Source organism: Populus alba, chromosome 14 (genome assembly GCF_005239225.2).
Source record: "Populus alba chromosome 14, ASM523922v2, whole genome shotgun sequence".
In the NCBI taxonomy this organism is placed as follows: domain Eukaryota; kingdom Viridiplantae; phylum Streptophyta; class Magnoliopsida; order Malpighiales; family Salicaceae; genus Populus; species Populus alba.
This window is the reverse complement of record NC_133297.1, coordinates 10,026,059-10,040,832: the sequence shown is the minus strand read 5'-3', so window position 1 is coordinate 10,040,832 and position 14,774 is coordinate 10,026,059. Positions and strand designations below refer to the sequence as shown.

General features: G+C 35.9%; 3 protein-coding genes across 3 annotated transcripts; 2 read left to right on the top strand and 1 right to left on the bottom strand.

The window, feature by feature from the left end:
- Positions 1-172: 172 nt before the first annotated feature.
- On the bottom strand, positions 173-4,385 carry LOC118041885 (wee1-like protein kinase). Its single transcript, XM_035049395.2, is given in 11 exon segments — positions 173-977; positions 1,762-2,115; positions 2,281-2,429; positions 2,525-2,565; positions 2,645-2,754; positions 2,844-2,911; positions 3,059-3,167; positions 3,169-3,314; positions 3,494-3,560; positions 3,657-3,717; positions 3,920-4,385. Coding segments are annotated over 11 exon segments (1,458 nt in total). The 5' UTR covers positions 4,186-4,385; the 3' UTR covers positions 173-890.
- A 1,611-nt stretch (positions 4,386-5,996) lies between these two features.
- LOC118041381 (autophagy-related protein 18a) lies at positions 5,997-9,642 on the top strand. The gene is made up of 4 exons (XM_035048689.2): positions 5,997-6,936; positions 7,933-8,140; positions 8,668-8,794; positions 9,313-9,642. Exons 1-4 carry the CDS (start codon positions 6,037-6,039, stop codon positions 9,404-9,406), a joined length of 1,329 nt encoding a protein of 442 aa, XP_034904580.1. The 5' UTR covers positions 5,997-6,036; the 3' UTR covers positions 9,407-9,642.
- Positions 9,643-12,225: 2,583 nt separating this feature from the next.
- LOC118041694 (glutathione S-transferase F13) lies at positions 12,226-13,809 on the top strand. Its single transcript, XM_035049169.2, has 3 exons — positions 12,226-12,563; positions 12,649-12,697; positions 13,254-13,809. The coding sequence occupies exons 1-3, from the start codon at positions 12,294-12,296 to the stop codon at positions 13,709-13,711; spliced, it is 777 nt and encodes a 258-aa protein (XP_034905060.1). The 5' UTR covers positions 12,226-12,293; the 3' UTR covers positions 13,712-13,809.
- Positions 13,810-14,774: the final 965 nt, after the last annotated feature.

Below are 14,774 nucleotides of genomic sequence, written 5' to 3'. Positions count from 1 at the left end.
TGCTTTTGAATTTTTTTTTTTTTTGAATTTATATATTTTTAAATTATTTTAATTTATTGATATAAAAAATCACGACCAACGGTGCACCTGGAAACACTAGATCAGGTCTCTTAGCTACTAGTAAATTGCCTTTCACCATAAAAAATAAAAACAATAATAATAAAAAAAAGAAGCTTTTCAACCACGCATGGCAGAGATGAGCTCAGACTCCAATCACCATTTTTTTTGTTTTAATTACAAGCTCATTTGTTTGTCTAAAATTTCATTTAAAGCAACCTCGAGTACCAAAAGATGCAGCTTTTTGCAAGTTTATTGCTTGTAAATTTGACTCGTTTTATTTTCAATGTTCCGGAATTCTGTGAAATGGAAAACACGACAAGTGACTTGCAGAAGGTCACTTCATATGTAAAGAACAGTAGAAGAAATCTGTATTGATAGATTACGCTGAAACGAGGTTTTATGAACCGGGTTTGAAAGAAAAACCTAACATAAATAGTTGTTTGATCTATTGTTTAAATCAACCATCAACTTTGACACGGTATACTACAGCCCAGCCTTAATCCCAAACTAGTTGGGATCGGCTACATGAGTCGTTTGCACCATTCCACAAGATCATCAGATTATCATCAGTATTCTAGTCCTGATTGCAGTTTCATTGAAATTGCATACCTTAGCTCATAAAGCAACATTTGACGAGTATATGACACGTTCGTGATTCATCCTGCCAGGTAGAAAAATTTGGTGCCTGTACTCTGAAAGGGACTGCATCTCACAAAATTGGCCATTCATAATCTTGTAATTGGGCCTCCTTGGAAGGGTAGCTGATCGTATGCAGCCACGTACAAAACTCGTGTTGCTGTCAAAATCCAGTTAAGCTTTTGCTTGGGATATTAGATTTCTTTGAACTTACCGAACATTGGATTTTCGATTAATTCCTTAGCAGAAGGCCGCCGAATGGGATCAGGACAAACCATGGCCTGATGAAATTACGAAACCGTCAGATAAATCAGCCATGCAATACAATACTAGACTTGATACACAGTGAAAGAACAAGTTTCATCTACAACAACAAACTTTTCACCTCACTAATGAAGTATATAAATTGCTTCAAGCAGGTTTGGGTTATTACAGGGATCCTGCAACTTAAATGGACAAAGAAACTTGTTTGCCACCTTAAGAAATTCAGAAAGGCTACTAACATGTTATTTTGTTCTCACTTCATATACAACTCCTGCAAACTATACTACACAGGGACAATTCTAACCAATGAAATAAGATACAGCAGCAAGTAAATGTAAGTGAACCATTCTGAACTAAGTACTTGAACAAAACTGTAAAAGAGAACATGGTCATTAAATACCATTTTTTTTCTTTTAAGATGACGCCTTCAAGATAGTTTAGACCCATTTCCATAGAAGTCTGCAAGCACGATGACAATTTGGCCAGATTCGGTGAATACCCACCCAATCTGCCTGAAAAAACCCAACTTTTACAGCAGGGGCAGGTTGATGCGCCCCCAACCCCAAACTAGCACACTTACTAATTTAATTTTTATTTTTATTTTTATACATAAATTACTGATTTATTACAATAATATATTTCACATAAATTCTAAAACGATTCTTTTTAAGATTTCCATGATGAGTCAAACAAATTCTGATCTGCTCAAGAACAGGGCACATGACTGGGAGGACAAAACTGTAACTATTTGCCATTCCTATGGACCGCAAGTACAGCAGACAAGAAAATAACATGTAATACCTTTAGCAAGTTCTGAAGTTGCAATGAATGACCAGGAAGGAGAGGCAGTTTGCCCTCCCTAAGGTTAAAAAACTGGGATCCTGATTGTGGCAAAGTTGACCCCCTAATAAGCTCATAAATAGCTGCTCCCAAGGAAAAGATGTCAACTTTGTCAAGATAATTGTAATTCTCATTCAAGATTTCTTGAGGCATATAGCGTGCATCACCCTCTTCAACTGGTAGACTCTGGTCAAGAAGTGTTGCACATCCAAAATCACCGAGCTTATAAACTCCATTCTTGAAATAAATATTGTCAGGTTTCACATCTAAGTGAGCTATTCCTCTCTCATGAATAAACTTTAATGCCTTCGCAATCTGTAAGACTTCTGATGTTAGAAATAGCTTCTATTATTTCAATAAGAAATTTATTGACATCATCATAAAAAAAACCCTTTGTGGCAATGCATATGTGCCACCATTGAGAATTATCCAGTTCATATGAAGCTTTCAAGTTTTATATGGTCCATGGAAAATGTTCACCTGAAGTAAGACTTGCAGTGCTTCTCCCTCTGTTATGGATTCAGAAGATCTATTAATGGATAAGCTGCCATCACAGAGTTCCATCTGAATGTAGAGTTGCTCATTTTCAAACCAAGACGAGTAGTATCCAACAATGTTCTCATGATATCCTAAGGATGTAAGACAATGAAATCAACTAGAAAACAATTCTTCATGCCACAGCTAGCTGAAGTACAAAAAGCTCAGAAATTAGTACTACACTAACCTAAAGCTGCTAGAGCTTGAACCTCCATTAATGCTTTCCTCCTGTAAAATTTAAACAGTACAGCCTCAATGTGTTGGTTGAACAATTGATTTTTGTATCTAAAAAGCATGAAGAAACTACCTTTCTGCATCTTGATGCAACTGCCTTGTGCTATGTTTCACAGCATACAAGCAACCATCGATTCTTTTCAGAACTTTGAAAACACAACTGAAGTTCCCAGTTCCAATTTGCTAGAAAGGGAGGCAAAGTACTAAACATAACAAGAAATGAAATGTAGTGATCTGAATAAGTCTAGAGCTTTTGGAATCTGGATAGATACCTGGATTTCATGAAAGTCTGTGTGATAGCGTGACAGGCCATCACCGCCTGCAAATGCTGCAAAAAATCCTGTTGATTGCAGCATTAAGTAACAAGAATTTCTCTGGAGAAAGTTTTGCTTCTAAAATTTATAGAAAAATAATGAATAAGAAATTGTAATTGTAATTGTAATCATCCCATAATCATGTTGTTCACTGATAACAAACAGGAATGTACCTGCGCATTTTGATCTTTGATTTCCAAATGGATCTATACCCACTTCTGAAGCATCGGTTAAATACGGGTTCTTGATGCAAGGAGGGGGCATAACCCGACAGCGTAAAAAAAACAGCAGATTGTGATACATAATTTTGAGGCCTTTTGGTTTCCAGAGTTGATGGTTTCTCAATTAACATTTCTTCTGCACAGATGTTATCTTTCCCGATATCCACGATTGGTTGCTGGTCAGACAATGTAGGACTGAGAGGATGAACTGGGAATACCACACGAGAGAAGAATACATGTAATTAGCATCTAGTACCATGCTATGAGAATTCAGTAAAGCTTGAGATGATATGAACAGATTTAATGCAAGTATTCTCAATTTTGCAAAGCGAAGCCAGTTGAAACATCAATCAAGAATCGAGCATGATGCGAATGAACTCAGCTTACCCTGTCGAAGCTTTTTTGCTATGACAGTGTTTACTTTCTCCGGTGATTTGGGGCATGGAATGTTTTCCTGTGCCAAACCAATATTCAAACCATCGAAAAATTCATTTTTAATTCGCAAGCATGTGTCAATGTGTATATAATATAATACTGTTTAAGGCATCACCTTGTTGCAATCAAAACTGTAGAGCAAGTTCTGATTGTCTGGTGTGATATAATCTGGAGTGCTGCATTTACAACAAGATATTAAAGAAAAAATTAATTCAACTGCTTGCAGATTGCATATACAGATTCAGTGACACAAAAAAGAGGATTGCGTCTCAATTAAAACTATTGATAATTCGATTACCTATTATCAAAAACACCAAACAATAACGAGAAAGACATTATTATTAAACTCATATTTCTAAAAAAAGAAACAAAAATTACCAAAAGAAATCTTGACTGAGGATGAAATCTTTTCCATCAACATCCTCGGCAAGCAGCTGAGGATCGATGGGGTCGGAGTCCAGAACGTTCTGGAAGCGAGATGATGACGCTGCTGCTGCTGAGGTGGCAGAAGATGATTGGATTTGGTGGTGCTGAACCTGTTGCAAGTGGGTTATTAATGTGCCCTTCTTCATGTTGGCTGTGGTGCTGCTCGCCCTCCTGTTTCTCTTCGTATAGCTTCTCTTTGTTAGGGTTTTCCTCTTCATCAACTCTCTCTCTCCCCCTGTCTCTCTCTCTCTCTCTCTCTCTGCCTGAGAACCTCTCTGGCTTCTCTCTCGTATGCTTATTTTATGAATGAAAAAATTATTTTTATTTCTTTTTTAGAGAAATCAAAATTGCGCGGGATGTCTTCTACTTTTGCAGAGATCGGATGAGGGAGGGACTACTGTATGGTATTCGGACTCTACTTTATTGTTGACTTGACGGAAAAGTGACTGATTTAACTGCCTGGATGATTGAAATGATTGATCTAGACTGTTCGTTTTCAAATACTGTTCGTTTTGGTTTTTTAAACAAATTTGAAAATTTTTATTTTTTTATTTTAAATTGTATTTATATAAAAATAAATTTTAAAAAATAAAAAAAATTATTTTAATATATATTTTTTAAAATTATATTTAAAAAAACAAGCACAAATATTAAATAGATTTTTACCCTATAAAAGCTGTAGAAAAAGCAGGCGCGCTTTTTCAGAATTCTGTTGTTTCTTTTTTGGACAAAACTCAACTATTTTGTTTCACGATTGGTCGGGTTGGAATAGTTTATTTTTATGTACCCAGCTCCGACTTAAAATACCCACGACTGTCGAGTTACAACAAGTAAAAACATAGTTTTTAGATTCATTAGATAGTTAGGCCGGTTTAAGATCCAAGTTTTAAATTTTAACTGAATTATCTGAATTAATTATTTTTTTTTTTAAAATAAAGTATTGTTGTTTTAATAAAAAAAACAAAAATTAAAGAGTTGCAACCGAGTTTTTGATCGGATCAACTTATTTAGTCAGCTGAATCACACTAAACTTTTTTTTTTATTATTTTTTTTTCAATCAGGCTCAATATCAGTTTTATATTAACTGGATTTTGGATCAATCCATCAAACCGAATTTTAAAACTACAGGTAAAAGACTCCATCAAATTGAAATGGGATCCTTTTTCGAAGGTTTCTTTTTTTTTTTTTTCTCAAAGAAGAGAAGGATTGTATAGAATTTTTTAAAAAAGAAATAGCATGATTGAAAACCAATCAATTCATATAGATAACTCGGTTTAAAAAGTAACAGTGTCATTTGTAATTTCTTTAAAAAAATATACGATAGAGATAATTTTATTACAAGAAACAGTTTTGATAATATTTATTTATTTTTAAGATTTAATACAGCTTTTATGAAATTGAATAAAAATTTTATAATAAATTATACAATTGGCGAGTCTCTGTTATACCCATATTTTTAATTATTTTTATCATATCCTTATATAATTTAGGGGGTTTTTGGAATAAAAAAAAATATAATCTAGATGAAAAAACTTTAATGAAAGTTATATTGGAGAAGCATTGATTGTTTTTTTTTTTTTTACCAAACAGAGTCCACATTAATCAATAACCACATATAAACTTGTCTGTCAAGCCACGCAACAACTAAGTGTAACATTACATAATCATTAGCTTGATAAATTTTTGAAACATTTAAAAAACAAAAGGAAATTTAAATATTTATATAATTTATAATTAGTAACTTGCACGGAAGAAGCAGTCTTCCCCTACACCATTGCAAAAAATTTCCTCGAAGACGAAGCTATCATCACCCCCTCAATCCTCTCAAGCGTCCCAAACACGACACGTGTCCACAAATAAACGAATCACCACATACTATTGTATCATTAAACGACACAACATCGTACGATCACTAGGACAAAACTATCCCCGTTTTCAATTCTCCAACAAGCTAATCAAGATGTACAATATAGTAATTTCAACTTAACCCGGACGCCCATGCTATGATTGCTATCCCATTTCATAATAATCCCCTTAAACTTGAAAATTATCTTTCACGGCCGGCATCCATGTCTACTCTCTCAGCTTACTCCTCTCCTCCATGGCCAAATTCAAACCCTAACTCGGACCTTCTCTCAACTCAAGATGAAATCGATTCGCAAGCTCATTCCCCGTCCGAGTCTCAATCTAACGATTCGCTGTCGTCTACTATGCCTCCGGATCCGGATCCGGATCCGGGCCCGAACTCTAACCCAAATCTCATTACCAATTACAACACCTCTATATCTTCTCCACCTCAATCAACCTCAACGCCTCCTCTGATTTCTCTCCTCCATCTCTCCTTCAACCAGGATTTTGGGTGTTTCGCTGCAGGAACTGACCACGGGTTTCGTATCTACAACTGTGACCCCTTACGCGAGATCTTCCGTCGCGATTTCGATGGCGATGGAAATAGCGGCGGCGGAGGGATTGGAGTGGTTGAGATGCTTTTTAGATGCAATATTTTAGCTATTGTTGGTGGTGGACCTGACCCCCAGTACTCTCCAAACAAGGTCATGATCTGGGACGATCATCAGAGCCGATGCATCGGGGAGCTATCGTTTCGGTCCGAGGTCCGGTCTGTGAAGCTAAGACGGGATAGGATTATTGTTGTCTTGGAGCAGAAGATATTTGTTTATAACTTTGCGGATTTGAAGCTTTTGCATCAGATTGAAACAATTGCGAATCCGAAAGGGCTTTGTGCGGTTTCACATGGTGCAGGATCGTTAGTTTTGGTTTGTCCAGGATTGCAGAAAGGACAGGTTCGGGTGGAGCATTACGCGTCGAAACGAACTAAGTTTATTATGGCGCATGATTCGAGGATTGCGTGTTTTTCCCTCACGCAGGATGGGCAGTTGTTGGTTACTGCTAGCACTAAGGGGACACTCGTTCGGGTTTTCAATACAGCTGATGGTACCCTGCTTCAAGAGGTGTGTGTGCATTATCTTTTCTTTTGTTTGTGCTTTGTGGCTTTGTTTACGTGGACTGTATTTTTGAAGTTATGTGAATTTATATAGCTAGCTGTATTGAGTTTGAAGTGTTGTTGGTGTAATGTGGTTCGGAAATAGTTGAGGTAGCTGGAAGTGAAATATATTGCTGTGGAGCTGGTATTTTGGGTGTGTTTTTTCTGACTCTCGAAAGGATTTGAAAATTAGTTGCGAGGAGTTGAATCTCGTTTTAACACTTCCCAAAACGAAGGAAGCGGTATGAATGACCATTTAGTGTTAGTTGATCTAGACAAACGTTAGCTTTGGATGTATCCACTATCTGGGGCTTTTGTTAACCTCTTCCTTTTTAATTTTTAAATAGAAATTGGATATGATTTCTAGTCTGTACCATGAATTAGGTGTTTGCTCTTATCAATTTGTGATATCATGCCACCTGCTCCTGCTGTAATAGTTGAGGTAATTCAGGTCAAAATGTAAGGAAAGTTCTTTCCTTTGTGTTATTCATAATGGCATATGAAATATGATGTAGAGATTGTCGGTGCTTTCAATGTATTGGCATGCAAATGCAGTCTTTGATGGGGAAACTGGATATTTTGTGGGGATCTTTACACTGTTTTTGTAATGCTGCACGTGGGTGCTAACTCTGTTCCGAATCCTTTCAGTTGATTTATTCTTATATTTACATTTGTGCTTCGAATTATAGTCATTGTTTAAATAATTGGCCTATGACGTTTTGGTTCTTATGTAATCTCCATTCCATGCCCTTCAATGAATTAATGCCCTCTTTCTATCCTGATCTTGGCTGTTCCCCAAGTCCTCAGCTATGCCATGTCTGCATTTCCACTGTTATTTTCTGTGTATATTGTAGAGAAGTAAGGTTTTTTATTCTCGTTCCCTGTTCAGTGAGGGTGATTCTTATAAAGTGACAGTCTTGTGAAATTCTTTATATGCCCAAACTAACTAGATAAACAAATTTAGGTGAGGAGGGGTGCGGATAGAGCAGAAATTTATAGTTTGGCATTCTCTTCAACTGCCCAATGGCTAGCTGTCTCGAGTGATAAGGGCACTGTCCATGTTTTCAGCCTTAAGATTAATCCAGGATCTCCAGGAATTGACAGGTCACAGAGCACAGATGAGCCTAATCTTGCTGTTACATCACCTGCCTCCTCTTTATCTTTCTTCAAAGGTAAATGGCCTTAACCCATCTCTTCTTCCATTGTAAAATGTTTGAACATTATGCTGTTGTCACTTTTTGAGCATCGCAACTCTATCCTTTTTCATGTCAATGGAATATTTATGGAGAAAACATTGAGAACCAGCATTTGCAAAATTACTAAAATATTTCACAAGTTTAGTGAAACAAAGTCTTGCAACTTCTGTTTAAAAAAGTACATGAATGTTTTCCATTTGTAAATAGAAGAAAAGGACAAGGAATCATCTGATATCGAACCCTAAATACAGGTCTTTTTAAGCAGTTTGTTATGTCTGAATACCATTGCTGGTTAAAGAACATTAATAATGAAAAGTCATCGACTCTATTTAACTGTTTCCTAAAGGTGTGTTGCTTTCAATACAGCACTTGTAAATACAGCAAGTGGGTGTTTACATCTATCCACTGAAAAAGTTTTTATTTTCCAATCCCCACTGCAGTATCAGGACAATTTATACATGCATTATTTTGTCTCTGTATTTTAATTATGATTTCATCTGCAGGAGTTTTACCGAAGTATTTTAGCTCAGAGTGGTCAGTGGCTCAGTTTCACTTGCCTGAGGGTTCTCAGTACATTGTTGCTTTTGGTCACCAAAAGAATACAGTGGTTATCCTTGGTTTGGATGGAAGGTAAGAAAATAATGCGTGTGTTCTATTCTATTGCTGTAGAAGTTTTACGTTGATTTCATTTCATTTTGTTATAAATTTCTTCTTAAAGTAATGGGTAGAATTTGTTTCTGTGAATAAGTTACAGCTTACATGGTAATTTCCAGACAGCCTAAATCTGTTAATGCACCGCCTAAAAAAGAGAAACAACCTCCCCATCTGTTGAAAAAGCCTTCTAGATAAATCAGGTTTTTTTTTTTAGGGGGGTTGGGGCGGGGGGATGGAAGTCACAGTTTTTTCTTGGGAATTTTCCCTATAAAGTCGTGCTCCAGTCTAGCCTTTTTTCTTCTTTTTTTTGTCCCAATCTCTTCCCATAATGCTCTTTGTCTGGTCTCCACGTTCGCCTCCTACTCTCACCCTGCCTCTCCTCGCTGCAATGGCGTCTGCTTCTAGCCATTAAGTTTTTCTTGCTTGAGAAGTTAATTCCATGATAAAAGAAACAGGTGGAATAAAATTGTTGACAGAGTTGGCTGTGATTGCAGTTTCTATCGATGTCAGTTTGACCCTGTGAATGGTGGAGAGATGACTCAGCTGGAATATCACAACTTCTTGAACCCGCCAGAAGCAATCTTATAAAAAGGCATCTCGTCTTCACTTTGAAAATACATTTCCTTTTTCTCCCTTTTTCGCTATTTCCCCGCATTGCCTCATCCAGATGGCTTTATTATGCTGTAAATATGCAACTATAAAAATGTAAAGTACGTGAAAAAAAAATGCAAAAAGAAAGGGAAAAGGAATGAGATGATTTGATGTAATGTGGATGCCATTTTGAATAGCAAATTATGTTAAAATGGCATCTCTTTTCTTAATAACTGTCAGGTTTTGCATGATGGATTAGGAAAACGTATATTTGGATGTATGGCTTGAGAAGGCACAAACCAGTAAATTGTACATGTTCTCTCAGGCCTGGCTTGACAATATCAGTAGATCTCAGTTCAGGCGTTGCACCCCCCACACCCCCAAATCTATTGAATTTTAAATCACAATTCTACTTTGTTTTAATGACATTAATTAATATCCGTGTCTTGCAAGTCTAAATGCAACTCCAATCATTTGAAACTGAACCAAAACTTGTTCTACGCTTTTATTTTATTGCACGATAACCACTTTTCCCAGTAAAACTCAAAGAAACTCGTCACTCTGCTTCGTTCTTTAAGGCCTGAGAAAGCCTGAACACTGAAGCCTTATAACTATGCATTAATATTTTTATTTTAAATTATATTAATATTAAAAATAATTTTAAAAAAATAATAAAAAATATTTTTAAAAAAAATCTCCGGACAGGTGTTGCGGTATAAAACGTCCTCTGCTGTCAAATCTCACCACCTGCTGCTCAAAACCGACTCCTTCCCCGCCAGCACGTGTGAACTATGTGGCTCGATGCCTACCGTATCTAAAATTAGATGGGCGAATCCATATGCGGCGCATCTTTTGGTGGCTTATATCATTTAAATACAACGCCGTACAGGTATCTTCCGCTCCTGCTGCCTTTTTTACTTTTGGCTTGGGCCGAGCGAGGCCCACACACTCATTTTGTTTTCTGTCTATTGATACAGTCCTCCCTCCTCGCCCAGACATCGAGTTCCGAGTCATACGGTGGATTCGTATGGGGATATAGAATAGTAATAAAAATATATAGAGAGAGCATGAGGTGTGTAATAATTATTCTGTATTTAAAAGTTAATAAATAACAAATATGGGAGGCTGTAAATTCATAAATCAACTTTATAATTTTGAGTTTATTAAAAAATTATAAAAAAATCTGAGACTCATCGAGTTATGTTTGGAGACAATTCCATGATGTTATAACTATCCTCCCTTCCAAATGAGATTAATCATATATTGAAGTAGCACACCACTTCTCCTTTTCTCAATCTTTTTTTTTTCCTTTTAAGTTCAAGAACTCCATGCCATCATTCATACATCAAAATTAAATTTACTTTTCCAATTCACTAAAAAAATATATTATTAGTGAATGTATACAAGTTTTATAAGAATTAAATTAAGTAATTATAGGGATATAGTTTAATTAGTTAGGTTTAGATTTATTTTTTAAAAATTATTAGTTCAAGTTTTATAAATACTAAAATTACTTAAACTTTATATAGTTGTTAATTTCAGAATCTAAATATTTATATTAATAATAAATAAATAGAGTGGGAGCATATTTGGCTCATGAATTGATTTCCATCGGTCAATAGAACTTTGCTTTTTTGCCACTTACATTAGAAAAGAGAGAGAGAGCACATCTCGAGATGGATGCTGACAGACATTTTTAATAATAATGCACTGGGAATTGCGGTTTGACTGGATCAAATCAGAACCAGCTATTCCTAATTATTATTATTATTATTAATGCACGTACCCGTAGCCACACTTAATACTGGTAATTAAATATTAAAGAGCATCAAAGTTTTAGTTCTCATGGCCCATGTGCCTCAGAAGACAGAGGTCAATGCTGCTCTTCTGTCATCTGGTAAGAGTGACATAATCATGCATTATTATTATTATTATTATTATTATTAATAAAGATTTTCGAATTAACTTGAAGTTAAACGTAATTCAATTAATTTTATATATTTTAAAATTAATAATTATATAAATTTTCAGTAATTATTATACTAGTAAAAATCATCATCGCATTATTTATTTGATGAGATAACACCCTTTTTTTTATTAGCATAATTTAAAAAAATTTAAAATTTTATTTTTTAACAAACACAGCCATGATAGCAGCCACGATGACTATAACATATTATTAATTTCTGTATATACGGGATGAATTCACATTGCTTTTGAATTAATATTATTCAAAAAAATTCCTTCATTTTGTTCTTACTCACCGAGCACAATCTTGCGAACTAGCTTTATATATATATATATATATATATATATATGAATAAAAAAAAAAATATTTGCACAAAAGAGCACCCAGCGCATGCATGAAATTTAGCATAACTCTCCCATGTGATATTCAGCGAAAAACAATCTCAGATTAGCGTCAGGTCTGGTCCATGACAAGACAAAATCTGAAGGATTCTCTAGAATATAATTTTATTTTATTTAAATCGTGAAATATCCACGTGGAAAAGCAATTTTATTTTTTTCACTCGTTTTTTACCCCAATTTATAGTTAAGAATATATATAATGTTTTGCAAAATACTTTAGGATTAAAAACCAGCACGGTTGAAAAGTCGTCAGACACCCTTTCAAAATCATAGATTAAACTATCATTAAGAAAAATAATCATAGATTAAACAAGATAATGAGCTGGCTAGTACTCTAATTTTTTATTATTATAAAAAAATTTAATCCAGTTAGTCAAAACTCTTGTTCTTGAAAGATTGACCGGCAGGTTTACACGTTTCCCGTGAACAAGAACAAGGAAAACACAGAGAAAAACTACAGCGAGCACATGCATTTCAGAGAAGCCAGTAGCTAACTTGGTAGAAAAGCCAAAAAATGAAGTCACTAGCCAGGCAGCAGGTAACTAGTATAAGAGGAGTGAAGGAGTGTGGTTTTCTTTCATCGTTTTTTTTAAAAAATAAAAAATTATTAGTGAAATCTATTGCTCTGTCTTCATCAATGGCGCTTAAGTTGTATGGAGCACCCATGTCCACTTGCACCTCTCGTGTTCTGACCTGTCTGCATGAGAAGGAGTTAGATTTTGAGCTTGTCATAGTTGATCTTTTCGCCGGCGAACACAAGCAGCCTCCTTTCCTGGCCAAAAACGTAAGCTCCGAATTTTCGTTTTGTTTTGTGTTGGTATCTGATTCCATCGTCCTTCACCATTGATGAGTGCTTTACATGCATGCAGCCCTTTGGTCAGATTCCAGCACTTGAAGATGATGATCTTACTTTATTTGGTAAGCCATGATTTATTCACTTAACACAACAGGCGACTACACTTTGTTTGTGAAATAATCAAGATATTATTATATATTTCAATAGGGTGCCTCTGCTCGACCCATACATTGATAAACTGCGATTAAAACGACTGGTTTGTTTCGCCACGATCTAACATGATCATATAAATGCATCCGTAGGGTAGCAAGACGCTTTATAAGTCATAATCCCACTTGATTATCCCTAATCACAGTGATCAGGGGATTGACTAGTTGATCCACAAAATGGTTATATACAAGGCTTCTCTGGTGCAATAAATGAATGTATTTAACAGATTATAACTGTAGTATCTCATGCAATCCTAGCAAGAATCAGTAAATTGTCTCATTACTTGGACCTGCAAACCAGTGGCTAGTACGTGTTCTTAGGTGCTCTGTTTTGGACCAAGATTAATTGATGGGACATACTTTAGGATGTAACTGGACGATAAGGTTTTGGACAGTTGACTCTTTACTCCATAGCCATCTTAAGGTCTCTCTGTAATAACTTGACGGCAATATTTGATCTCTTTACCAGAATCTCGAGCAATCACATCGTACGTTGCTGAAAGATTCAAGGAAACTGGCTACGATCTTACAAGGCACCAAAACATCAAAGAAGCTGCACTGGTGAAGGTTTGGACAGAGGTAGAATCCCAACAATTCCACCCTGCGATAGCGCCGATTATCTTCCAATTCTTAGTGTCTCCACTTCAAGGCAATTTACCAGATCAAACAATCATTGACACCAACTTAGAGAAGCTAGGAAAAGTGCTTGACATATATGAAGCGAAGCTGGCTAGCACCAAGTACCTTGCAGGGGATTTCTACAGCTTGGCTGACCTTCACCACCTACCTTACGCGTATTATCTCATGAAGACCCCCGCAGCTACGGTGGTGAATGACCGCCCGCATGTCAAGGCATGGTGGGAGGACATTTCCTCTAGGCCAGCTTTTAAGAAAGTGGCGGAGGGTATGAATTTTGGTGAGAAATGAAACTTGAAGAGGGTTCTGTTGTTTTATTTCAAGTATTTTGACGAATATGCGTTGATTGTGATCTTAATGCATTGAAACTTCGAATCAATTTCGGAAAATTGTGGGGGATTGCCCCATGTGGCTGTCGTAGAATATTAATTTGGTTTCTACAAAAACTATGGTTTTGAAACCAGCATTGCTACAGTAAATGTAGCCACGCCAACATAATTGGTATTCATTGCTGAAAACTCGATCGGCCATAAAATGTAGCCACGCCAACATAATTGGTATTCATTGCTGAAAACTCGATCGGCCATAAAATTAAACAAAGGATGAAAGGTGGGTGATGGGTGTTAGGAATAGAACAATAAAGCAATGTAATTAAGAAACTGGATGAATGACTGTATTATTGATAAAAAGCTTTGGCTATTATATAGCCTTACAACAGAAACGGAAAGCCAGAAAATCAGCCCACTAACTACACTAACAGAAAGTGGTAACATGCATAAAGAAATGGTCTAACAAAGAAAAAGTCTTCCTACATAGTAGGAGCTTTATTTGCAATGGATACGTAACAAAACAATCTTATCAATCCCTCCCTGAAACTTACTGTCATCAAACAGTTAGTTTATGATCTCACATACTCCTATTAAGCTTCGAAGCCTTTGAAAAACATCAACCTTTAATGGTTTGTTCATTATATCTGCCACCTGATCTTTGCTCCCACAATGAATTAAAGCAATCGAACCTTCTTTTGTGAGATTTCTTAGAAAATGATATCGTACATCAATATGCTTACTTCGACCATGCATCACAGGATTCTTTGACAATTTAATGGTTGAGTTGTTATCACATCTGATTAGAGTACAAGTCTCATTACTGTACTCAAGCTCCCTTAACACTCTTTTCATCCATATAGCTTGACAAGCACATATTGCGGCTGCTATAAATTCTGCTTCAGTAGTAGACAAAGTGACGATAGGTTGCTTCTTCGAGCTCCATGTTACAGCACCTGAACTCAGCAAAAAACACATAGCCACTTGTGCTTTTTCTATCTTCCACATCTCCTGCATAATCACTATCT

Bases quoted from the DNA above. Each gene is read 5' to 3' on its own strand.
- LOC118041381 (XM_035048689.2), top strand. From the start codon at position 6,037: ATGTCTACTCTCTCAGCTTACTCCTCTCCTCCATGGCCAAATTCAAAC. The intron at 6,937-7,932 runs GTGTGTGTGCAT...AAACAAATTTAG, and splicing joins ATGGTACCCTGCTTCAAGAG to GTGAGGAGGGGTGCGGATAG. The intron at 8,141-8,667 runs GTAAATGGCCTT...TTTCATCTGCAG, and splicing joins CTCTTTATCTTTCTTCAAAG to GAGTTTTACCGAAGTATTTT.
- LOC118041694 (XM_035049169.2), top strand. From the start codon at position 12,294: ATGAAGTCACTAGCCAGGCAGCAGGTAACTAGTATAAGAGGAGTGAAG. The intron at 12,564-12,648 runs GTAAGCTCCGAA...ACATGCATGCAG, and splicing joins CTCCTTTCCTGGCCAAAAAC to CCCTTTGGTCAGATTCCAGC. The intron at 12,698-13,253 runs GTAAGCCATGAT...TCTCTTTACCAG, and splicing joins TGATGATCTTACTTTATTTG to AATCTCGAGCAATCACATCG.